We start from the raw sequence: 25,449 nt of genomic DNA on the forward strand, positions 1-25,449 counted from the left end.
GTCTTTGAGAGAGTCTCCACCAAAATGTCTTTCTCCTTGGAGGTGGCATACATCTCTACCTTATAGTAGATAGCCATGTCTTGAATAAGACTGTGGTACGCCGTGGTGTCATCTGGCGGGAAGGCCTGAATGGGATGTCTTCTAGAAAAGGGTCGGTCTCAGGGTCCACGTAACAACCCTCCCAAGGATCTCCTGAGGTACCAGGGTAGACTGGGGCAAAGTCCTCATTCAGTGAATAAGGGCTACGACTGCCAGTGTCGAAGTATGGCTCCAGAGACCCCTGAGGTGAGGACAAAGAAGGTGAGGTAGGAAGTGGTTGTGAAAGTGGAGATGGCGGTGGAAGTATAAACTTTGCCTTTAGGCTTCCTGGTGGGCAAGAAGAGCACAGGAGTGTCCGTTGGCAGGGTTTCCTCAAAGGCAAGCCTACATTTCTTTCCCGAGGAGAAATCTCGCCTATATGTGGGTGATTGAAGATCCTCCTCTGCTTTTCGTTCAGCTCCTGCTGTAGCCTCTCGAGAATGGGACGTTCCTCAAAGTGAAGAGCGGAGGGCCAAAGATCAGAGGGTGGTTTCAGAGCAGACGGCGCTATCTTGGCTGCCAATGATGCTTTAGACTTCTCCGATGACGGAGCTGGCTTTGAGGGTTTGGCACAGACAGGGGTCTCAGACTCTAGGATAGCCGAGGCCCTTGGAAGAGTCTTTTCTCGGCTCAAAGGTTCTTGCTTTTGCGTCAACCAGACCTCGAAAGCGGTGGTGCACCCAAAGGTGGTGGCAGGTTCAGTATAGAGCTCGATGCCTGTCCCCCAGAGGGAAAGTGCTCGGCTTCAACATGCGGCCGAGAAGGGTTTGAGCATCGACAGTACCCATGACAAGTGTGGTCTTCAAGCAAGGACGGGGCCAACCAAGGTGGATGGAGTGTCTGAACGACTCTTCTTTTTCCTCCTGGATTTCTTCCTCACCTGAATCTGAGACATCAGAGTCTATGAACTGATGACTTGGCTGGCGTGTTGGGAAATTGGGTGATTCACCCAATGCTGCCTCCTCTTACTCTGCACCGAGCAAACTAGCCTTGTCAAAGACGTATGCCTTTTCTGAAGAGGATTTTGGCCATTCTACTGTGGGCCCCCTGTCAATCTCACCGCTGACGCAATCTTCTTGCTGAGGAACGCTGAACATCAGTCGAGCGGCCCTTATAGTGCTCCAGCATGAGGCAAAGATTGCAGATGGTGTGGAGGCCGGCACAGGAGTACTTGGAATTGCACTGTGGGCATCTTTTGAAGGGGCGTACGTTCCATAACCTCAGGTGCATTTTCATTTTCCAAAGGGTAGTCTGGAGCATGTGGTGGCCGAAGGTCAAGAGTCCCGGTCGCTCGATGATTAAAGACTCAACAAATGTATTCGACTCAGTTTAAAGAAATGCGCTGAAGAGTCTTCATGCATGGGATGGAAGGCAGTGGGCTCCGAGGCTACAACTTAATAGGCAAATCACATCTGTAAGATTTACATTTGTAATTTCATCTGTTACATCAAGGTTGAGATCATGAGCACTATGTTTAGTGTACAAGTTATGGTTTGCACGGCTAAGGTGCGGGTTATGGACTGTATAAGTAACCAAAACTTTCAGTATTACAGTTAGAATTTACAACTATAACCACACTTTAAATGTTTTTTTAAGTGAAATTTTTTTTTTCTAAATCTATGCTACGTTTTTATCACTAATCCTAACCATATCTACACGTTAACCTTTGTTTTTTCAGTGTATACATACAGACACTGTATATTTTTGTACGATTTCATTGCCTATGGCTATTAATGGAGATGTCCAGAAGGAGGATGAGGGTCAAGTCAGAAAAGAAAGCCTGCCCTCTCCATCTCAATGTATTTTATAGAAGGCATTTATATATCACAAACCTAGGCCATATGGCCCACAAATGAATTCAAATACCTACAGGTTGGTAAAATACTGAAGGCGCCATTGAAATTTCGTACCAGGTTAACAAAACCCATGTTTTATATCTAAAAATGTAGATGAATAGATACTCCATGTAGGATGCATTTATGCATCTAACATACTTTGAAACATGTTAAATGTGCCTCCATGGTTTTAAGGAAAGGGTATCTTAACTCTCAACTGAATATTTCACCAAAACTGAATATTTCACCAAAAAGTGAAGGTAACTCAATATAAATCGGTCATGTCGCTAAAGAACAGAGACTGAGTGAAATGGAAAAGGAGAGAAAACAAGGAGAGAGGAGAGAAAGAAAGCACCCTTGTGGGATGAAGACCAGGAGAAATTTAACTAAAGGAGAAAAGTGAATTTATTCAGAGTACTTCTGAGCCACTCTTTTCAACCTTTAAAATGTCTAAATGAAAAGGTTTCTACTATAGTACTTGAATAATAGAATCTTGAGACACAACAGACTATCAGCCAGAATGACGGAGATGCCACTTCTGTCAGTGAGACAAACAGTAGTCAAAGGTGCCTATGCTCGCAGATACTCTGGTCAGCTGCAAGACTGGCAATGGCAGCAGCTTCCTGAGCACAAGGTGTAACATATGACCCATAAGGATCCATCACACAAGAGCTATGCCACTGTAGACTGAAAACTGACCTGGGGATAGTTCATAGTTTCCAAAGTGCTGTCGTATGCAGATCGCAGAGAGGCAAAGTTGATCAGAACATCCACCTCTGGATGCTTTCGCATGGCATCAGCCATGTTCTTGAACACAGGTATGAGGATCTCCTTGTGGCCCCAGTAGAACTTCTGCTTGTGGTCTCCTCTAAAAACACCAAGACATGTGCAATGGTTGAATTACCTGTTGTGCAAATTTAGAGATCACATGAATATAAAGGACTGCATCTAGGTCACCGGGGTCTCCATTCTTTTGTGTAATAAGAGCTACTTATGGTCAAGGAAAATAAATCGCGAGCTACTAATAGTAGTGTTGTAATAATGACCGCATCAGACAGTTACATTAGTGGCTACCATACACAAGATTACCAGCAGTGATCACCTCAGTGAATCAGGCAGGCTTGCCAGCAGTAATGTAAAACGGGCTTTCTCAATTTGGAATTCTTCTACAAAGGTAATACAAGGTGATAAATCTTAACTTTTAATTGGAAATTCAGCCATTTTTCTCCAAATATCAACTTATGAGTTCTGAAACTACACACATTTTTATCTTTAATACACAATTTTAGCATTCATATATATGTATTTAACCATGCAAAGTGTTCCAATTTAGTAGGCTGGGATGCACACAGGAGAACTTACAGGTACCTGGAGAGCTACCAGTAGCTCACGAGCTACTTGTTGGAGAAGCCTAATCTAGGACTATTAAACCAACAACCTTAAAGACCCCATATGAAATAAACCCACTATTGCTTACTGCTTTGGCCTACCAGGTTCACTTTTCAGTCTACGTTTAAGTAAAGCATTGACATATCCTCAAGAAATATTTCATGGGAAATGTTTTTTGGGTTGTGAAATTAGCCAGTGTGTGACACACTGCGCAAAATCGTCATAGACCTCCTCCCATGTCACAGTTCAGCACCATGTAAAATCCATTTGACTTAGACTTCAACTACAACTCTAAACCTGCAAGGTATTTTCCGGTGAAAGAGCATCAGGATGGGGGCTACTGGTGAGTCACTTACGTGAACGGATAAACCATGGCAGCCACTGAAGGCTCATCTCTGGAGCAGATGTAGTCGAAATCCAGCATTCCCTGCACGGCTCTGGTCTGCATTCCCCACACAATCCCTTTACTGTGGTGGCTGAACAGGGTTGTGGCCTTAGCTGGTGAATGGAACAGCAACATGCATAGGCAATGGGTATATAGATAGTTAACACAATGGCATCAGGGATAACATCACACACACTCCCTACATGTGAAAGTAAAGCAGTTCAGGTGTGAGAGGCAGACTTGGTCGATATACTAAGGGAGACAAGGAGAGTTCAAGACGAGGACACCTATTCTTGAAATAATGCTGCAGAACATAAAAGAACATTACACAAAAACAACTGTCAGGTTGACAAAACAAAAACAAGTTTATGCCCCTACCAAAATCATGTATATAGGGATCTGCTCTCTCAATGAAAACAGACAACCCAGAGACTTGACAGACTGTCTGCTATCAAGACACAATGTTCTGTAAAAATATTAACAACATTTGAAACGGGAGGGTGAAAAAGAAGAAGCAAGACAAGGGTATGAAAGCGTGTCAACATAAAGGCTATTTCTATAGCAGATGCTACATGCTAAACTGACCAAGCCATTGACTAATGGAAGTTATTACTCAAGAGCATGGTACACATTTTGTGCACCATAGAAGAATAAAACACATCAGGAGTCAAATCAGCAACTTGCAGGTCTCTGTAAACTGAGCTATCTTGCTGGCAAGTCAATCAACGAATGTTTAAACTTGTTTTGGAATTTGCTTACAGTCCCATCCCCAAAGCTACACTTTTAAGACTTTAGGAGAAAGGAAGCCATAATTTGCCAAATTTGGCCACCAAACACCTCATGTAGGTTTTCAGACACTGACTACCCTTTATAGCAAATGTTCTTGCATGAAATGGTGTAAGAAAGTGGCTCTGTATATACTTGTCCAAAGTAAGGTACTGTGTGCACAGAGTCCACAGTCCCCAGAGGTTTTGCAGAGGCTAAAGTTAGATATAACCTTACTCTCTAAAGTGGTAGCTTAGTCGAGCTATAAGGCAGTATCAGAGGGCAGTGTAAAGCATTTGTTGTACACACTCAGTCAGCAAATGGTCTCATACACTCAAGAACTGAACTCTAGGCCAATTGATTTATATCAAAAGATAATTGTTTTATTTTAGAACCAACAAGGTATCAAAATATACTTTCTCAGAATGAATTACTTTAGTTAAAAACTTTTCAAATGGCAATAGACTTTGATTACAATAGCTACAGTTGTTGCAATAGGCAACACAATGCAACATTGAGCTCAATGGGAATTTCTAGTTAAATGCAATTAATTACTTTGTAGATTACTTTTTTAACCACAGGACTGGATACTAGATTCAGTCCTGGGACATGCACTGTAAACAGTTAAGTAAAAGCGTTATGGTTACAATAGTGATTTTTAAGGAATATTATTGTATTTTAAAAGTTGACAGGTAGAAACTTTTCTAGGTAAAATTACCAATGTTATCCTATGGAAGGAAATTCAGTTTGCAGGTAAAGTAGGTTTGCGTTACTTTTGTAATCCGGTGCTGGGCTCCTAGGTTCAGCACTGGGACATCTATCTAAAACAGGCAAGTAATTATGTTTTTATCGTTGGCACGATTTTTAAAGAATATTTGTAAGTTTCAAAAATCGACACTTAGAAACTTTTTCAGCAAAAAGCAGGCAATGATATCCTATGGAAGGAAATTCAAGTTTACTGGTAAGTACGGTTAAAATTACTTTTCAGGGTCAGTACTGGGCTAAAAGATGCAGCACTGAGGTCTCTCCTGATAACAGGTGATTAAGTCGGAATTCGTTGTTCGGCTGATTTTAGATGAATATTATAAAGTTCCAAAACTCCACACTTAAAGAATTTCCAAGTGAAACCAGTCAATGTTAGCCTATGGAAGAAAAGTGAGTTATCAGCTTTTAGGTAAGTACTCGACTGGCAGAATTAAGGTTCTGGGCATAGACTCAGGGGTCTCCCAGGGTCAGGTAGGTACAGTTGGTACACCCTCAGCGGCACAGGGGCAGCCGGGTGCAGAGATAGTTAGGCCCAATGTTATCCAATGAGAGGCAGGGGGCCTTCGGTTGGTGGCTGCTGGCAAGCAGGCCACGCGGCTGTGGGAGCTGGGCTCCTGGTCACTTGCTCAGGGCAAATGGGGAAGAAGTTTAAGACAAAGGTTGCACTGCCAGAGTCACTCGGGCGGCTGGGTCCAGGGTGCTTTTGAGCTGTCGGGCGCTCAATGTTATTCAATGGAGCTCGATCTTCTGGAGCGACCAACACTTCGAGGGGTAAGTTGGGATCTTGGAGGATAGGTAGGCACCCAGGAGTTGGGCACAGGGGGCCGTGGGGCGCCGGGGTGTCTTTTGAGGTCGGGAAATCTTACCCCCTGCTGGTAGCGGTTGGAGGGGTCCCTTGTCCTGAGGCTGCAGGCATCGTCTGGATCGTCGAGGAGGGTCCTTGGGCACTGGATTCCAGGTCAGAATCGCCAGGGGGGGTGGGGGGGAACGTCCTCAGGGTCATTGTTCACTCAGGCACAGGCCGGGCTCGGCGGGTGCAGAGTGGGCTGGATTCGCGGTTCCTGGCTGGCACCAGGGGTGTTTGAGCAGAACCACTGCTCGTGGGAGTCCCAGTCTTGGTAGAGTCACAAGGCAGTCAGGTCCTCCAGTGTTTTTGAGGTTGCTGACCACAGAAGGAGCCGGGGTTTTGCAGGAGCAGGTTGAGGGTCGACAGGCTTGTAGGGCTGGGGCCAAGTGTGAGAAAGTGCCATCTTTCTTGCATGGTATGCCCCCACTTTTTGCTGAATTGCTGAATGTACTTTGACTGAGTGTGCCCTGGACTCCTGCCAATCAGGTGCCCAGGGCCTATGTTCCTTCCCCAAAACACAAATTGGCAAACCCTGGCCACATGTCAGCCCCTGGTAAATGGTACTCTTGGCACCGAGGGCCTTGTGACCAGGGAAGGCCTCTAAGGGCTGCAGCACTCTATGTGCCACCCTTAGAGGCCCTGTACCCTTACACACACTGCCCTTGCAGGCTGTGTGTCTGGGTACAAGACAAAAAGTCGACATGGCACACGTCCCTGTGTGCCATGCCCACCACCTACACTGCCATGGCATACATCAGCCACCCCTCTAGCTGGGTGCCCTAGGTCAATGGTTTGGGCACAGGAGCAGGAGCCCTGTGCCCCTACAGTACCCAGGTCCGTTCCTGGGCACTGCAAGTGCAGTGCTGCCATTTAAGAGTATATGGTGCTGGGAGCTCGTCAAACACGAACTCCACAGCACCATAATGGCAACACTGAAGACTGAGAAGTTTGGTATCAAACTTCTCAGCACATTAAACCCACACTGATGCCAGTGTGGGATTTAATGTACCAAGCACCCCAGAGGACATCTTAGAGATGCCCCCTGAAACCTAACCTACAATCCACGTCTGTTCTGAGGCTGCCACACAGCAGACATGTTGCTGGACCCCTGGGTAGGAGAGCTCCTGCTCTCCTGGGTCTGCAACAATGCACATCCTGGGTGAGGTGCTAAATCTCCTCCCCCAGGATGGGCAGGGGGAAGCTTCAAAGACATGCCGCCTCTGTGAGCTTCCCCAGGCCACTGCAACCCCCCACTCTGGCGGAAAGCTTAGCCGGAAACCCCAAATAAGCACAGGGGATGTGCCAGCCTGCCAACCCCACCCCTCAGGTGGGGGAGGCGAGGTGAAGCACATCTCAGGGCTCTCGCCATCTTGAAGATTGGAAGCCCTGCCCAATCAGGACTATGCTACTGCCCCCCTCCCACAGGAGAGAGGCAGGATAGGGGGTGTACCCACCCCAGGACAGGGACCCATTGGTCCCTGCCATTCACCTATCTGTAACACCCCTAAATCTAGTATTTAGGGGCACCCTGAACCTTCCTTCCCCAGATTCCAGATTCCGAAATCCGAAGAAGAGCTAGAAGAAAGAAGACGACCTGCCCTGCAGCTGCTAAGAAGAGGAAGACACCAACTGGTTTGGCCCCAGCCCTACCGGCCTGTCGACCCTCGAATCTGCTCCTGCTCCAACCCGGCTCTCTTGTGGCCAGCAACCTCACAAACGCCGGAGGACCTGGCTACCTTTTGACTCTAAACCCCTGGGACTCCCATGAGTGGAGGCTCCACTGAAAATCTAATCCCTGGCAGCATCCCGGAACCGCGAACCCTTCACACTCTGCACCCGCCAAGCCTGGCCTGTGCCGGAGTGAACAAAGACCATGAGGGCGACCCCACGGCGACTGTGACCCCAAGTCCGGCACCCAAGGACCTCCCTCGACACTCCTGAAGAAGACTGCAGCCTCAGAACCAGGTGCACCCCCCCAACGGCGATCAACAGAGGGTAAGATTTCCCGACACCAAAAGGCACACCTGCACCCGGCGCCCCGCGGCCCCCTATGCCAAATCCCGGGGTAACTACCTATCCTCCAACTACCCAACTTACCTCTCGAAGTGGTGGTGGCACCTGAAGAATCTTCGTCCCCGAGCTTGCAGTCTTTTTCTAAACCGGAGATTTCCCATTGAAATCAATTGAGCCCCGAAGGCTCAAAAGCACCCTGCACCCCGCCGCCCGAGTGGCCCTGACGGTGCAACCTCTACACCCATCTACTTCCCCACTTGCCCCGAGTAAGTGACCAGGAGCCCAGCTCCCACAGCCGCGTGGCCAGCTAGTCAGCAGCCACCAACCAAGGCCCCCCTACCTCTCATAGGATAACATTGGGCCTAACTCTCTGCACCCGGCCTCCCTTGTGCCGCTGAGGGTGAACCAACTGTACCTACCTGACCCTGGGAGACCCCTGAGTCTATGCCCAGAACGTTAACTCTGCCAGTCGAGTACTTACCTTTAAACCGATAACTCAATTTTCTCCATAGGGTAACATTGACTGGCTTTTCCTGAAATTTCTTCCAAGTGTGGACTTTTCAAAACTTAAAATATTCACCAAAAATCAGCAGAGTAACGAAAACGAAAATACTCACCTGCTCTTAGGTGAGCTCCCAGTGCTGGATCTTGGTGCCCAGCACTGACTCTGAAAAATACTTACTACTGTACTTACCAGTAACCCAATTTTTTCCCATAGGAAATCATTGACTGTTTTTCTGTGAAATTTCTTCTAAGTGTCAATTTCTGCAAACTTTAAATATTCTTTAAAAATCGTATAATTTCTGAAAACGTAATTACTTACCTGTTTTGGATTAAGGTCCCAGTACTGAGTCTACGCACCCAGTACTGGATTACAAAAGTAACAAGAACATACTATACCTGCAACTTGAATTTTCTGCCATAGGGAATCATTGACTGTTTTCTATGAAATATTTTCTAAGTGTCAACTTTTAAAATAGCAAAATATTGTCTAAACAATAATCACAGTAATTAAGTAGACTTATCACTGGATTCCAAGTATTGACCCAGGACTGAATCTAGGATTCAGTCCTGGAATTCCAAAAGTAATCCTGAAAGTAATCTGTGGCAAATAACTTGAAACTTCCATTGAACTCAATGCATTATTGTGTATAGAATTGTGTTGCCTATTGCAACCACTTGTAACTTTCTACAATAGTCAATTGCATATTGCAAAAGTATTTATATAAAGCATCTCATTCTGAGAAAGTATATTTTAGTACCTATTGTTGGTTCTAAAATAAAACAAGCATATATTTTGTATACATAAACCATTGGCCTAGAGTTCAGTTATTGAGTGTGTGAGACCATTTGCTGGCTGAGCGTGTGTAACAAATGCTTTACACTGTCCTCTGATACTGCCTTACTACTCGACCAAGCTACCACTTGAGTGCAAGGTTATACCCAACTTTAGCCTCTGCCAAACCTCTGGGGACTGTGGACTCTGTACACCCTGTACCTATTTGGGAACAGTATATACAGAGCCACTTTCTCACACCAAGTCAGTTGGAGTCGTCCTCTTAGCAGCTGCACAGCAGGTCTTCTTGTTTCTTGATCTACTTGCTTGTTTCGGTATCGGGAACTGAGGAAGGAAGGTTCAGGGTACCCCTAAATACTAAATTTAGGGGTGTTACAGGTCGGGGAAGGGCCGAGACCAATAGGTCCCAGTCCTGTGGTGGGTACACCCTCTATCCTGCTCCTCTCCTGTGGGAGGGGGGCAGGAGCCTATCTCTGATTGGGCAGGGCTCCCCATCCTCAAGATGGCTGGAGCCCGGAGTTGTGCTTCACCTCGCCTCTCCCACCTGAGGGGTGGAGTTGGCACAGGCTGGCACACCCCCTTTCCTCACGTAGGGTTTCCCGCCAGTCTTCCCGCCAGATTGGGGGTCAGAACCGGTGGCGGCCAGTTGCGGAGTACAGCAAGTGGCCTGGAGAAGCTCACAAAGGCGGCATGCCTTTGAAGCTTCCCCCTGCCCATCCTGGGGGAGGAGACCTAGCACCTCGATTAACATTCAAAAACCTATTGTCAACAAACGCCATGCAGCCTTGATCCAACTCACTGACCCCGAAGAAAAGTATTGTACCGCAAGCATGCAGGGGAATAGAATTTTAAAACACTGATTTTCTGAGAGCAGTCATGGGAGAGGATGACTGAGACACACACACACACCCCCTACCCCTCCCACCGCTCAGCATAGAGTAAGTCATGAACTAAGTAATAGATTCCAGTGCCAGGTGTAACTTTTAAGGCTACCCTTGCGCAGGAGCTGTTTTGTTCTAGGTATCGCCACCAGGCATGATCATGGTGTAAATGAGGTATAGACTACTCCATGGATAATCTGTGATCCTAGATTTCTGCAAACAGCTAAATAAAACGTGTGTCTGTGTATCAACTGATAAATATAAGTGTGAAGAGTTATGTATATATGTTATTACTTGGGTCATTGGTACAGCACCCCTTCACTTAATGGCTACTGCAGAGATCTACACAAGACCAAGAAACATGTACAGAACAAGGATTCCAGGAACAATGAAAGTCCATTTAGGCTGCAGGAGAAATCCTTACTGTCATTCTTCAGTCACTGCCATAGGTCCGGTCTTTATTTGAATGACCTCCAACAGCTTCATTTTGAGAGGGTTTTTGAAGCGCAGGTAGTTTTAGTTCTGCTCAATGGCAACTGAATTGCATTCCAGAGTTTGAGGAACTGGGAAGTGTCTGATCAGATTTTATTTTCAAATGCTAAAAGTCTTTGCTCCAGAAGGTCATGTTGTGAGAAAGTGCCCTCTTTCTTGCATGGTATGCCCCCACTTTTTGCTGAATTGCGGATATCCTTTAGCAGGAGCCCAGGGTCAATCAGGTACCCAGGGCCCATGTTCCTTCCCTAAAACTACATTGAAGCCTAAACCCAATTGGCATCTCTGGCCACATTAAAGCCCCTGGTAAATGGTACCACAGGTACCCAGGGCACTGTGACCAGAGAAGGTCTCCAAGGGCTGCAGCACTTATTGTGCCACCCTCAGAGGCCCTGTACCCAGACACTCACACACTGCCTTTGCAGACTGAGTGCCTTGGTGCAGAACAACGTGAAGAGTCGACAGGGCACACTTACCTGTGTGCCATGCCCACAAACCACTGCCCTGGCATACATCAGTCACATGTCTAGCTGGGTGCCCTATGCCAGTGGTGAGGGTACAGGTGCATGAGCCCTGTACCCCTACAGTGCCCAAATCCATTCCTGGGCACTGTAAGTGCAGTGCTGCCATTAAAGAGTATATTGCACTGGGAGTTTGTCATTACGAACTGCACAGCACCATAATGGCTACACTGAAGACTGGGAAGTTTGGTATCAAACTTCTCAGCATGCTAAACCCACTCTGATGCCAGTGTGGGATTTAATGTAAAATGCACAACAGTGGGCATTTTAGAGATGCCCCCTGAAATTTGACCAACTCCTAGTGACCTGACTGAGTGGCTGCTTAGCCTGCCACCACCAGACATGTTTCTGGGCTCCTGGGTCAAGAGCTTGCTGCTATCGGGGGCCTGAATCAATGCACATCCGGGGACGAAGTGCCAAGCCTCCTCCCTCAGGATGGGCAGGGTTCACGAAGGAGAAGCTTCAAAGGCATGCCGCCTTTGTGAGCCTCTCTAGACCATTTGCTGCTTTCAGCAACTGGTCCCCACTGGTTCTACCCCCCCACTTTGGGCGGGAGAACCGGCGGGAAAAACAAGTGAGGAAGAGAGGTGTGCCCACCTCTGCCAACTCCACCCCTAAGGTGGGGGAGGCGAGGAAGCACAACCTCGAGTCCCCGCCATCTTGAGGATGGGGGTACCCAGCCAACCAGGGACAGGCTCCTGCCCCCCTCCCACTGGAGAGTGGCAGAATAGGGGGTGTACCCAACCCAGGGAAGGGACCCATTGGTCAATAAACAACATTGTTAAGAGATTCTTTGTTGAGCAAACTCCAGCTGTCACACAGTGTGCACTAGCACCCACTATGGGTCATGTTTTGGAATTGAAAGGGATCATGGTCAATGCCAGTTAGACCAATACTATTCGCCAGCATGCCTCACACACACAAGGTTCACAATCTTCGTCAATAATCTATATACATATATACTAATCCATTTGTGATAAATTATATACAATGTGATCAAGTACAATCCAGAGCCTACGTTTAAAACATCACCTTTAATAATATCTAAATCCTGTCCGCTTCATCCTCGCAAAATCTGGTCATCTACAGCGAAGAAGGATTAGTTACTTACCTGTAATCCTAGTTCTCTTCCAGGGGTATCCTCATCAAAGTCATAAGCATTAGAATATTCCCGCCCATGTGCGGGATCCAGGAAACACTATATTATATGTGCCCCACATATATATATCTCTATACATATATACATATATGTATAAACAAGCAACTGCAGCCAATAAACACTAGAGCTGAAACATGCTGTAAGGAATTTCCACTATACATAAAAAATAAGCATTATAAACATGAGAAACAACATTATAGCTTGTTTAGAAACTGTTTTAATGCTCAGAAAACAGCAGAAATTCTTATAAATCACTGAAAGCATAGGAAGCTCCCAGGCTGCATTGCAAATACCCAGTCTAAAAAGACTGAAAAGCTAACTAATTGCTGCATAGCAATAAACTGACACCGTGCCTTTATGGCACACCTGACCCCCAACTTCCCATCATGCCTCAGGGGTGACAGTTAGGTCAGTTGTTCTTTGCGGAGACTGAAAAGCCATGGCACAAAGACATAACAATCTCTGAAAAAAAAATAACACACCTTTGCCCGGGGAGGCGGGAGGGTTGCTTATGACTTTGATGAGGATACCCCTGGAAGAGAACTAGGATTACAGGTAAGTAACTAATCCTTCTCTTCCAGGGGATCCTCATCAATAGTCATAAGCATTAGAATAGAATAGCGAGCCTCACCTCATCTCCATGCGGGCAAAGAAAAAAAACAGAGAAAGAACAGTATGCTTAGATAAACCAAGCTACCCAAATAGGTTCCTCAAGGAGGCTTGGCCCACTTGAGCATCCGCTCTGGAATCGGATTCTAGGCAGTAATGCCTGGTAAAGGTATGAACCGATTTCCAGGTGGCCGCCTTGCAAATCTCTGCCATTGGAACATCATGCAAGAAAGCTACTGTGGCTGCTTTCCCCCTAGTAGAATGAGCCTTAGGGGCCAAAGGTAAGGGCCTTTTCGCCAGCGGGTAAGCTAAGGTAATGCAGGAAACAATCCATCTGGAAATGGATCTCTTAGCGGCTGGGAAGCCTGTTCTCATGGCGCCATAGTTGACAAATAGCTGATCTGTCTTCCTAATGCCTTTGGTACTTTCTAGGTAGAATTTAAGTACCCTCTTGAGGTCTAAGGAATGAAGCGACCGCTCAGCCGGGGTCGCTGGGTTTGGGAAAAAAGAAGGAAGAGAAATGGACTGATTAATATGAAAATCAGACACTACCCTAGGGAGAATAGATGGATGCGCCCTTAAGACCACTTTGTGCTGGTGAAAGACCGTGTAAGGCTCTTTGGTACACAGCGCTTGGATCTCGCTTACTCTGCGTGCCGATGTAATGGCTACCAGAAAAGCGGCCTTCCAAGACAAATGTTGCAAGGAAGCTTGGTGGATTGGCTCAAAAGGTGGACCCATCAATTTTGACAATACTAAGTTCAACTCCCACGGAGGAGAAGGGTTTCGGACAGGGGGGTAGACTTTCTTCAACCCCTGTAAGAAGTCCTTGACCACCTGCATCTGGAAAAAGGAGGGTTGATTGGGAGACATCCTGTACGCCGTAATGGCAGACAAATGGACCCTGATTGATGCATACTTTAAGCCTGATCTTGCTAAGTGCAGAAGGTAAGGGAGAATGACATCATCCTGCCCCTTCGTAGGATCAAGGTGGTTCTCTCTACACCAAATGAAAAACCTCTTCCACTTAAACGCATAAGACGCTCTTGTGGAGGGTCGTTTCGCTTCTTTCAGAATATGCATGCAATCAGGAGGCAAACCTAAATGCCCGTATTGCAGGACCTCAGGAGCCATGCTGTTAAGTTCAGTGATGGAAGGTTGGGATGAAGAATCCTCCCGCCCATCTTGGACAGCAAGTCCGGCCTGCAAGGCAGTCGCCTGTGAGGTCGCACCGACAGATGGAGAAGGTCCGGGTACCACCACTGGCGTGGCCAGTCCGGAGCTATGAGGATCGTCTTCATGTTGGATCTGAGCAGCTTGGATACCACCTTCGGAATCAGAGGCAGGGGCGGAAAGGCGTAGGCAAATGTCCCTGACCAGTCCATCAAAAGAGCATTCCCCCTGGTCCCTGGACGGTGGAATCTGGACGCGAAGGCGTGGCATTTTGTATTTTCGTCGTCTGCAAACAGATCTATTTCTGGACGACCCCAACAATGGAACAGGTCCGCCACCACCTCGTCGTGTAGCACCCAGTATGGCTGATCTTCGAAGTGCCTGCTGAGTGCGTCTGCTTTGAGATTCAACTCCCCTGGAAGATGCACAGCCACTACCGAGAGGTTCCGGGCGAGCAGCCAGTGCCAGATCGCCTGGGACTCTAGGGAAAGAGGACGTGACCGAGTCCCGCCCTGCTTGTTCAAGTAGAACATGGTCGTGGTGTTGTCGGTCTGCACCAGGACTGAATTGGCTTTAGTTGCAGGGAGGAACGCCTTTAGCGCAAGGTGGACTGCCCGGAGTTCCAACATATTTATGTGGTAGCCCTGCTCTCTTGTAGACCATCGACCCTGTATCTGGAGGCACCCCATGTGTGCCCCCCAACCTTGCAGAGACGCGTCTGTCACCACCGATTGCACTGGAAGTGGCTGGTGAAAAGGGACCCCCACCATCAGATTGTTCTGACGAGTCCACCATGCAAGGGAGGATTTCGCCGCCTGGGGGAGAGAGATGTGATCTCCCCAGCGGCCTGTGGACTGATCCCATTGGTCCTCTAGAGCTTGTGTCAAAGGTCGCATTCTCAGTCTGGCGTTGGGAATGAGAAAAATGCAGGACGCCATGGATCCCAGCAGTGATGCTACCTGCCGGACTGACGGCCTCTGCATCTGTTGCATAAGCCTGCATTTCCGCTTCATTGAAGACAGTCTCTCCTCCGAAGGATACGCTCTTCCCACGCTTGTGTCCAGAATGGAGCCAAGGTAGTGGATGGTCTGAGTGGGCTGCTGCACGGACTTTGCCATGTTGACGTGAAGGCCGAGACTGTGCAACTGTCGTAGACAGGTCTGGAAGTCTTTCCTCACCTGTTGCTGGGATGGAGCTTTCAGCAACCAGTCGTCTAAGTAAGGGTAGACGAATAGACCCTGCCTGTGTAGGCAAGCCGCCACCACCGCCATACATTTGGTGAAGACTTGTGGAGCCGACTTGAGCCCGAATGGAAGGACCTTGTACTGATAATGCTTACTGCCGACCACAAACCGCAGGTATTTGCGGTGATGTCTTGCAATGGGAATGTGGAAGTACGCATCTTGTAGGTCCACCGAACACATCCAATCCCCTACTTGCAGATGTGGACATATTTGATGAAGCGCCAACATACAAAACTTCTCCTTGACGATGACTTTGTTTAGGAGACGAAGGTCCAGAATCGGCCGAAACTTGTGCTCTTGATCTTTTTTGGGCACAAGGAAGTACCGGGAGTACACTCTTCCGATTTGCGAAGGAGGAACTTTCTCTATGGCCTGCTTTTGAAGAAGGGCCCTCACCTCCTTTTGGAGCAGCTTTAAGTGGTGAGGACGGGACTTTATACGGTATGTCTTTTGGGCGCGCTCGAAAACGAAGCGCATATCCATTTTGCAGTATATTCAGCACCCAGCGATCTTTTGTGATGCTGTCCCACTCTGCCAGATGTTGTGAAGCACTTCCCCCCACTGGAGTGGGCAACGGTCGTAGAGGAAGCCACAGCTCATGACTTTCCTCCTCTTGTAGTAGCGGATGACTGTTGCTGGTGTCCACCTCTCCCTCTGTTGGTCTTTCCGCCTCTAAACTGCGATTTTCCTTGGGTCTTATTCTGAGACCACTGAGGGGTTTGAACCCTCTGTTGAGGTCCCTTGCGTTGGTTGGGTCTATAACGGCGCTTGAATTCTTTTTTCTTCTCCAACCCAACAGCTTTGAGGGTGTCCAGTTCAGTTTTCATGCGCCCCATCTCCTCATCCGTGTGAGTACCGAAGAGGGAGGAGCCAGAGAACGGGAGGTTTAAAATCCTTTGCTGTGCATCCGGCTTGAGCCCTGTCAGCCTTAACCAGGATGACCTTCTGGCACATACGCCGTGTGCGTAAGAATGGGCTGATAGCACCGCACCATCCGCCGCAGTGCTAATCGACTGATCAGCCACCAGGGACCCTTCAGTGACTATTTCTGCGAAGTCCTTTTGGTCCTCCTTTGGGAGCTTAGATTTGAACCGCTCCATAGAGTCCCAGAGAGCCCTATCGTATCGGCCCAACAGCGCCGCCGCGCTGGAGACCTTGAGGGAAGCCGCTGCAGGACGAGCAGGCCCTACGCCCCCACGAGTCCTGGGTTCTGCTCTCCTTATCCGGCGGGACGGAAGAGGACGCCGATACAGCATGAGTCTTTCTTGCTGCTGCCACAATTACTGAGTCCGCAGGAGGGTCCATTTTGACAAAGACCGGATCAGATGCAGCCGGCTCATATTTTTTGAGGATACGAGCCGGAACCGCTTTTACGGTGGGAGGGGTTAGGAAGGTGTCCATGACGGGTTCCATGATCCCCGGGACCAAAGGCAGCAGTGGACGAGACGTAGTCTTCTGGTGAAGCGTTTCGAAAATCACCGACGTGGTGACTTGCGGTACTGACATCTCAATCCCCAGCTTCTGCGCCCCTCTCTGCAGCACCTCATGGTAGGTGTTGAAGTCGTCTATGGGCGAGACCCTGGACACTGGGCTGCCCGATAGCGTGGGGGAGTAGTCCCTTCTTGCGGACCTGGTGGATGAAGAAGGTGACGTTGAGGGTGATCTCCTATCCCTGCAACGATCACGAGCCCGTGATCCGGTTGAACGCCCTTCCTGTCTGGGGGAGCGCGATCTACGTCGCCGCCTCTCAGGTGACTTCTCACGTGCTGGCCTGGGAGGACTTGCTCTGTCCACTTCCTCCACCAACCTTTGCAGCGGAGAGTCATGCACTTGGCTGACATATTCCTGCAGCCTCCTTGTAGCCCCTGAGTCCTGCCAATGGTGCGCTGGCAGCAGCCATCTGGGCGACAGCTGTACCGCAGAAATGGTCTCTTGATGCTGAAGGGAAGACCTGCGGACTTGGCTGGCAGACTCTCGTGGAATTGCTGGTCTTGGAGATGCCCCTGAGCGTGAGGAGGAATGGCGCGAAGCCGACTCCGTCACCAGGACCACCGAAGCTCCCCTCGACCTGTCCGAGGTCTGTCTCGACGTCGACCGTGGTCTTGACGTCGATCTGTGACTTTGCCTTCTTTCTCGCCGGGACTCTCCTCTTCTCGACGTCGAACGACGCCTCGATGTGGACCGGCGTCTATGTTCAGCAGGCGAAGAATGTCGTCTCGACGTCGAACGGCGGTGTGAAGCCGACGACGGAGGACCTCTCTCCCTCGACGCCGAACGTCGTCTCGACGTCGGCGGAGATGCTTCCACCCTCGACGTCGACGCCGATGGTACCCTCGACGCCGATCGCCGCCATAATGACGACGGCGGAGGACTCTTCACTCTCGACGTCGATCGCTGATGGACCCGCGACGACGGAGGTGATCCTGCCCTCGACGACGGAGGGGTGACACTCCTCGACGCCGATCGTCGCCTGGATGACGACGGCGGAGGTTCCCGGCTCCTCGACGCCGATCGTCGCCGAGTTGACGACGGCGGAGGTTCTCTACTCCTCGACGCCGATCGTCGCCGGGTTGACGACGGCGGAGGTTCTCTGCTCCTCGACGCCGATCGTCGCCGGGTTGACGACGGCGGAGGTTCTCTGCTCCTCGACGCCGATCGTCGCCTGGTTGACGACGGCGGAGGGGTGATGTCTCTCGACGCCGATCGTCGCCGGGTTGACGACGGCGGAGAGGCTATGGTTCTCGACGCCGATCGCCGCCGAGTTGACGACGGCGGTCTAGTCTTCGACGACGTACCTTCTCTCGATGGCGAGCCCGCTGTCGAAGGTCTTTTCTTGGAAACATGACCTACCGGAAGATCTTTTCTCAGCGTCGATCCCGACGCTGAGGTGGAAGGACACGAGGACTTGCTTCTAGAAGTAGTTCTAGACCTCTTGGAGCCCTTCCTCACCGGAGATCGTCCTCTCGATGTTTTTGCCAGGCCATTAAGGCGAATTTGCTCCATGTCCTTCAAAGTTCTCTTGGACAGGTTCTGGCAATAAGGACATGTCTGAGAATCATGATCCTCCGGTAGACACAGGATACAGACCCTATGAGTCAGTCTTGGCCTTCTTTTTGCCACAAGAAGGGCAAGGATCGAAAAGAGATGGCATTTTAAGGGTGAGAAAATGCCCAAACTGCCTAAAAAAGACAGCCTCTTACTTCTGTAGATGTAAAACGTCGAAGTAAGGGAAAAAATAGTTGTAAAACAGACAATATTTTCTGAGAAACTCAGAAAAGAGTGGAGCTGTGTTGCCAGGATCCTTCCAGAAGGAGCCGGAAAGAACAACTGACCTAACTGTCACCCCTGAGGCATGATGGGAAGTTGGGGGTCAGGTGTGCCTTAAAGGCACGGTGTCAGTTTATTGCTATGCAGCTATTAGTTAGCTTTTCAGTCTTTTTAGACTGGGTATTTGCAATGCAGCCTGGGAGCTTCCTATGCTTTCAGTGATTTATAAGAATTTCTGCTGTTTTCTGAGCATTAAAACAGTTTCTAAACAAGCTATAATGTTGTTTCTCATGTTTATAATGCTTATTTTTTATGTATAGAGGAAATTCCTTACAGCATGTTTCAGCTCTAGTGTTTATTGGCTGCAGTTGCTTGTTTATACATATATGTATAGAGATATATATATGTGGGGCACATATAATATAGTGTTTCCGGGATCCCGCACATGGGCGGGAATATTCTAATGCTTATGACTTTGATGAGGATCCCCTGGAAGAGAACCTATGTTCACATCACATTTAGTGAGCTGTCTGATTCATATCAGCTTTGTCCTAACATTATCAAGATGCCCCATTAGCTAGCTTTTCCAATCATAATAGGGCCCAAATCTCATCCCGATCATTCAGTCCTTCACTCGATGTATGATACTTCTCTGTCATACGGGCCTCCAACCGATTGAGATTTATTTGTAAAGTGGTTTTATGTGCTTTCACCACTATTAACACTGTCCACCTTAAATCATTTTCATCATGGCCTTGCTACTCAAAATGTTGGACCAATGGAGCCCCTTGTGTTTTACAGCGTATGCGGGACTTGTGTTGTAATACTCTCATTTTGACAGCTTGAGTGGTTTGCCCGATATACACTTTACCACAAGGGCAGTTTACAGAGTAAACTATATTTTTTGTATTGCAGTTCGAAAAACTCAATTGTGTATGTTGCTTATTATTGATCTCAATGGATTTAGAATCACTTGTATATGGACATGCTGAGCAATTACTACATCTGTAGTGACCTGTCACTGCTGGTAGACATAAAAGGCCCCTTAGATCCTTCCTCGTTTGGGCACGTGCCGCTCTCACTAGATGTTGCCCTAAGTTTTTTCCTCGTCGGAATGCAAATAAAGGCCTCGGGATATTTAGGTGTCCTATCAGCCGCAAGTTCCACAAGATGATTTGTTTTACCTTATTTGCCTTGGGATTAAAAGTGAGTACACGTCAACTGCTCTGAGTCTTGTTTAGCCTTGGGCAAGAGGAGATATTCACAAGAAGTGAACCAGGCCCTTTTCAAAGACCCCCCGGACAAGTTTCTTAGGGTAACCCCTTGCTGTTAATTTTTCTTGTAAAATTTCAGCATTCCTAAAGTAATCATTCTTATCGGTGAAGTTTCGTCGAACTCGCAAAAACTGCCCATACGGTAGATTCTAAAAGAATATTACGATCAGTTGACTTGGTGTATAAGTCCACCTCTAGTTTCCCATCTTTGTTGATCACACAAACATCTAGAAAGTTGATTTGAACATTGCTCGAAGTTTTAGTAAACCGGAGGACACCTGTGCTGGAGTTGATCCACATATGGAACTGTTCCAGTATTTCCGGAGTCCCGTTCCATATCATGAAGACATTGATGAAGCGTACCCATTCAATGATGTGCGTTTTAAATGGGGTCGCTTCATCAAAAATATATTGCCTTTGGAAATAATCCATAGCCAGATTCGCTATTTCTGGGGCGAAACACCCCATTGCCACGCCCTTGATTTGTAAAAACAGATCATTTTTGAAAGCAAAGAAATTGTTTTTTTTAAACAAATACGGGCTAATGCTGTCAGAAATTCAGTTGGTACCTGGTGGGGTCTGGGTCTTGGATCAAGTACCATGGTCATGACCACCAACGTTTCGTCTTGTGGGATGTTAGTATACAAACTTTCGATGTTGAATGTGACCAACAACCGTCGGTCTCTATCAAACATCGAATGCTCTATCTTAGAGATCAGGTCCATAGTATCTCTCACAAATGCTTTGGTTTGGGCCACAAATGGTTTTAAAAACACATCAATATACTTCGCCAAAGGTTCCAATAATGAACCACATGCCGAAATCATCGGCCTACCCGACGGGAGTGTCACATTTTTATGTATCTTTGGGAGTACGTATATATTAGGTGTTTTCTGGCTCATAAAATTTAAATATTCATGTTCCTTTTTACATAAATACCCATACTCTAAAGCCTCCGTGGTCAAATGTAGGATTTGTGCTTATAATCGTGCTGAAGTATTATCAGTAATGGGGCGATAATGCTCACGATTCCCCTATGGACGTATAATTTCTTCGTCATATTTATCACTGTCCCATAGTACAATCCCACCTCCCTTATCGGCTGGTTTAATTACCGTAAGGGGATTTTCAGCTAGATTGTTTTAATGCCTCCTGTTCATTTTTAGAAAAATTTAATTTATAAGAAATCCGCTTGGTATTCAATGTCTCTATTTCTCGTCATATCTGGCCTTCAAAAACTATTACTTCATCCGGCATGGCTGTTCGTTCTGGACAAAATATGATATTAATTCCTCCCTACCAATCCCTGTTTATTTAGGGGGTGCCCCTTTGGTCCCCAACTTTCCCTGAGCTAAACCCTAGGAGCTTTGCTCCCACAACCCCGTGGCCTGCTTGACAGCAGCCACCAACCGTAGCCCGCCTAGCCTCCATAGGATAACACTGGGCCTCAACACTCTGCACCCGGCCGCACTAGTGTCGCTGAGGGTACAACAACAGTGCATCACTGAGCCTGGGAGACCCTTGAGTCTAACCCCAGAACCCAAACTCCAAAGACTTACCTCAACACCGATAACCTGCTTTTTCTCATAGGATAACATTGACACTTTCTCCCAAAATGTTTCCAAGTGTCGACTTTTGAAAACTAAGAATATTCTTTAAAAAAAAAAAAGAATAACCAAAACGCATTTTTTCAACTGTTTTCAGGAAATGTCCCAGTGCTGAATCCAGGTATCCAGCACGGAGTAGGAAAAGTAACGTAAAAGGAACTTACCTGTGAATAGAATTTTCTTCCATAGGATAACATTGATGGTTCTCAGTGTCAACTTTTGAAATACAAGAATATTCTTTAAAAATCGTACATCTAAGTAAACCACATTTTCTCAACTGTTTTCAGGAAATGTCCCAGTGCTGAATCTAGGATCCAGCACTGTGTTAGGAAAAGTAATCCGAAAAGAAACTTACCTGCAATTTATTGAAAAAGCCTATTCATTCCAATATACTGTATTTGCTAAGTGTTTCATTCTACTGCTCCCCTGTAAATCAAACAGAGTAGCATTCCCATTGCATTTCAAACAGTTCTATATCAAGTAACTTATTACTGAAAAGTATTTAATGCTTACCTGTTCCAGGCTTGCTTGGTTCTAAAAATAAACAGTATATTTTTTATACCAAAACAATTTGCGTTGGGAGTGAGTGAATTCATTTGCTGACTGAGATTGTACATGAAATGCTTAACACTGTCCTCTGATACTGCCTTACTGCTCGACCGAGCTACCACTTTAAAGGGTAAGGTTCTATCTAACTTTAACCTCTGCCTACCCTTGGACTCTATACACACACACACTGTACCTCACTTTGGTGTAAAGTGAGAATATATATAGACAACTCCAGAGCTTCACTGAACTTTCGAATTTGGTCAGGAACTGATGCAAGTAACGCTTTCCATAGAGGGTGCTAGCAGGGAGAACAGGAACTCCACTCAGCCATATTGGATTGCCATGGCAGCAGGGTGCTCCTTTGCAGCAGCAAGTCTTCCATACAGGTTAATGTATTCTTGTGTGAACAGTTGGGTTTGACAGAGTTGGTTGTTCGTTCAGCCTAGCGGGAAGGCTACTTACAGCCTCTAGTTTTGGAACCGCTTTTAACTGACATTATAAATTCTCACATAATATATCTGACACCATTTGTTCTGTACCGGATCTACCCTGACAGACTGAACTCCTGTATGACAAGTCATGACAATGAAGATACCAAAGCACATGACCTCGGACGGTCAGGTGATACAAATCATCTGACATTGTTATTCAAGCACTAGGCACAGTGGTTGGAAGTTTAGTAGAGATTAATGTTATGGCATCCTTGGCCTAATTCTGTGATGGAAAATGAAACCTAGAATTGCAGCAGCTTTTGTAGAAGGATCTCCATTCACGGATTATAGGCAATGACCCCATCCCTAGTGAAATGGCAAGACGACGCAAGGGAATGTACTGTAGCAGAGAAATGCCATATGCTCAGAACTCACACAGACCTCAAAGACATTACTAAAATTAGTGAGACAACTGGTTAAAGAAACAAATTCCCCTTCCTCAATTATATGCTCCCACGTTGAATGACAAAACAGATGCAGAACAAGTTTGTGCTTGAGATGCTGAGTATTGGTAGTCCCCTTCTCGCTCCTGCTGTCATTGTATGGAGCACCATCTTGTGAAATTGTACTGAAACAGTCTTTGTTCTTCATTATTGAAATCATAAAAATATATTAACAAAACTAAGCTGCAAAAACGTCATGGAGTATCAAGGCAACCTGCCACCTTTATACATTGGAAAGGATCTGTTCAGGATCCATAGCCGGTGAGCATTCAGTAAACCACTGACTGAGGAATTGGAAAACATGCTTTGTGATCTCTCAGCTGACCTACATTTTAAGGTTTACATTTCTTTATTGGAATTTTGCAAGAAATCACGAAACCAAAACAGGGGGATTGCAGCATTCTGGAAGTAGTCAAGAAAACATCAGAGGCCCAATACTACTATCCCCCTCCTCCAGTCTAGCGGAACTTAAAATCATACGTTTCTGAATCGGAAGGCACTAAGCAATAGTCATGGGTTAGTCTGTATAGTTCCACCCATCTATGAAGGTTCACCAACTTGTCAAGTGCAGCAGGCATAGATATTTGAGGCATGTCTGTTCACAGAACTCCGCCGAGAGGAGTGCAATGTAGAGCCGCCAAAGGTCTCTGAAGGAGCTGCCCTGGGCAATGAGGACTAGGGTACGTTTCGCCAATGCAAACACATGCCATAACTGATGGTGCCATCCAAAATGTGTCGGAATTTTTTCTGTGCCCCAATGACCAAGGATATTCTGGAGGTCCGCTCCCAGTGCTAAGTCTATGTCATCCCTTGAGTGATTTGTGTGGGAATGTGAGCACATTAGGGAGGCCTAAGACAATGTATGCGGGGAATCGAGGTAGTGGAGTGTCAAGTTAGGTGTCGACATCATTCAGGACCCAGTCCCAGTAATGTAAGAGATTAGGGCATTCCCAAATATCAGTGTCCCAAGGGAAACACAGTGTCTCTAGCAGTCAGCGCTTCGTATAGGGCTGCCCTTATGCAATGATAACGCCGTGAGATACCAGTACGTAACTATTTTTGTAGCAGTTTGGTGCTGCCCGTGTTACGTGCTGTGTGGCATGCTCTGTAGTATACCTCTTCCCACTCCTTTACCATTAACTGCCATCCCGAATCTTGTTCCCAGCGTTTCTGCCCTGGTGTCTGAGTTGCGGGTGTAGCATGTTGCAGGACGCTGTAGAATTCAGTAATAAGGCATGTGTCTGGTTTTGGTGATTAACCGTTTCTCGAATGTAACGAGAGGCCGTTGCACTCCTGAGAGCACCGTAGGATGCATTACAAAGTGTATTACCTACAGGTATCATAACCTCTGACTCCTGGAGATCGTTGTCCGCCTGGAGTTGCGCAAAGGGGAGAGGTCCCTCTTTATCGAGAAGTGGCCAACGGATCGATAACCAGCGCTCTGCCAGCCCTAGAATGCATCTTGGTCAAGGCCGGGTGTGAAGTATATTGCCTACCACTGGTGTGAACAGGTAAAGGAATGACGCCAGACCCCTGTAGGTAGCAAAGTGGTCCCACACATTCAAGATGGCTTTAGTGGCTGGGGAAAAATAAAGCCTCCCGCACTCTCTGCGAGCGAGACAAAAAAGGAACCTTCCATAGAGAAGTTCCCACTCCAGCCCTACTCATGAACAGCCAAGTTTTCTTGGACTCCTCCCTGGACCATATAACAGCTGCGCTGCTTGATAATATTACATGAGATTGGGGATTTCCAGGCCCCCCTCCCCCTCTACTGGAGGTCGGATAAGCCAAATCTCTGCTCATGCGAGGCCACCCCTCTGCTCATACAAAGCGATGCATCTCTCTCTGCAGGAACTGAATGTCTGTAGGAGGTTCAAGGGGGAGCGCCTGGAAGAGCATGAGAATCCTCGAGAGAGAGGTAATCTTCAATGCTGCTACACAGCCAAGCTATGAAAGCCGGTATAGTTTCCACTGTGTCAGATCTCTCCTAATTTGCCGAAGGAGTGATTGGTAGTTAGGGTCACTGTCTCCTTAACAGTCAGGGCTACTTGGATTGCCAAGTAAGGGATAGTCATGGTTGCTATTGGATCGGATAGCGTCAGGCCAGGTGAGCCTCCATCTCCAGAGGGACCGAAAGGTTTAGGGCCTGCAATTTTTGGATGTTCATCTGAAATCCCACTGCCCAGCTGAAGGCCTCCATTTCAGCAATGAACATAGTCGGCATAGAGGCTGATAGTGTGCACCTTTCCACCAAAGGCAACCCCAGTTACGCGAAGATTGTCAAACACTTTTTAAGCAAAGAGAAAAGAGAAAAGAGCAGAGGTGAGAGTGGAAACCCCGTCTTGTCCCTCTGTGAATAAGAAAG

At 47.3% G+C, this 25,449-nt stretch overlaps 1 protein-coding gene across 7 annotated transcripts in view; it reads right to left on the minus strand.

Moving 5' to 3' along the window:
• Positions 1-25,449, minus strand: part of ACLY (ATP citrate lyase) — a 463,802-nt gene that overhangs the window by 186,040 nt on the left and 252,313 nt on the right. For all 7 annotated transcript variants that reach the window (XM_085616801.1, XM_085616574.1, XM_085616958.1 and 4 more), the window contains 2 exons: positions 3,659-3,800; positions 2,613-2,781 (listed from right to left, as the gene is read on the minus strand). In XM_085616801.1, the coding sequence (XP_085472927.1) occupies positions 2,613-2,781; positions 3,659-3,800 (311 nt within the window). The remainder of the gene's footprint in view (positions 1-2,612; positions 2,782-3,658; positions 3,801-25,449) is intronic.

Source organism: Triturus cristatus, chromosome 1_1, assembly GCF_964204655.1.
Source record: "Triturus cristatus chromosome 1_1, aTriCri1.1, whole genome shotgun sequence".
NCBI lineage: Eukaryota > Metazoa > Chordata > Amphibia > Caudata > Salamandridae > Triturus > Triturus cristatus.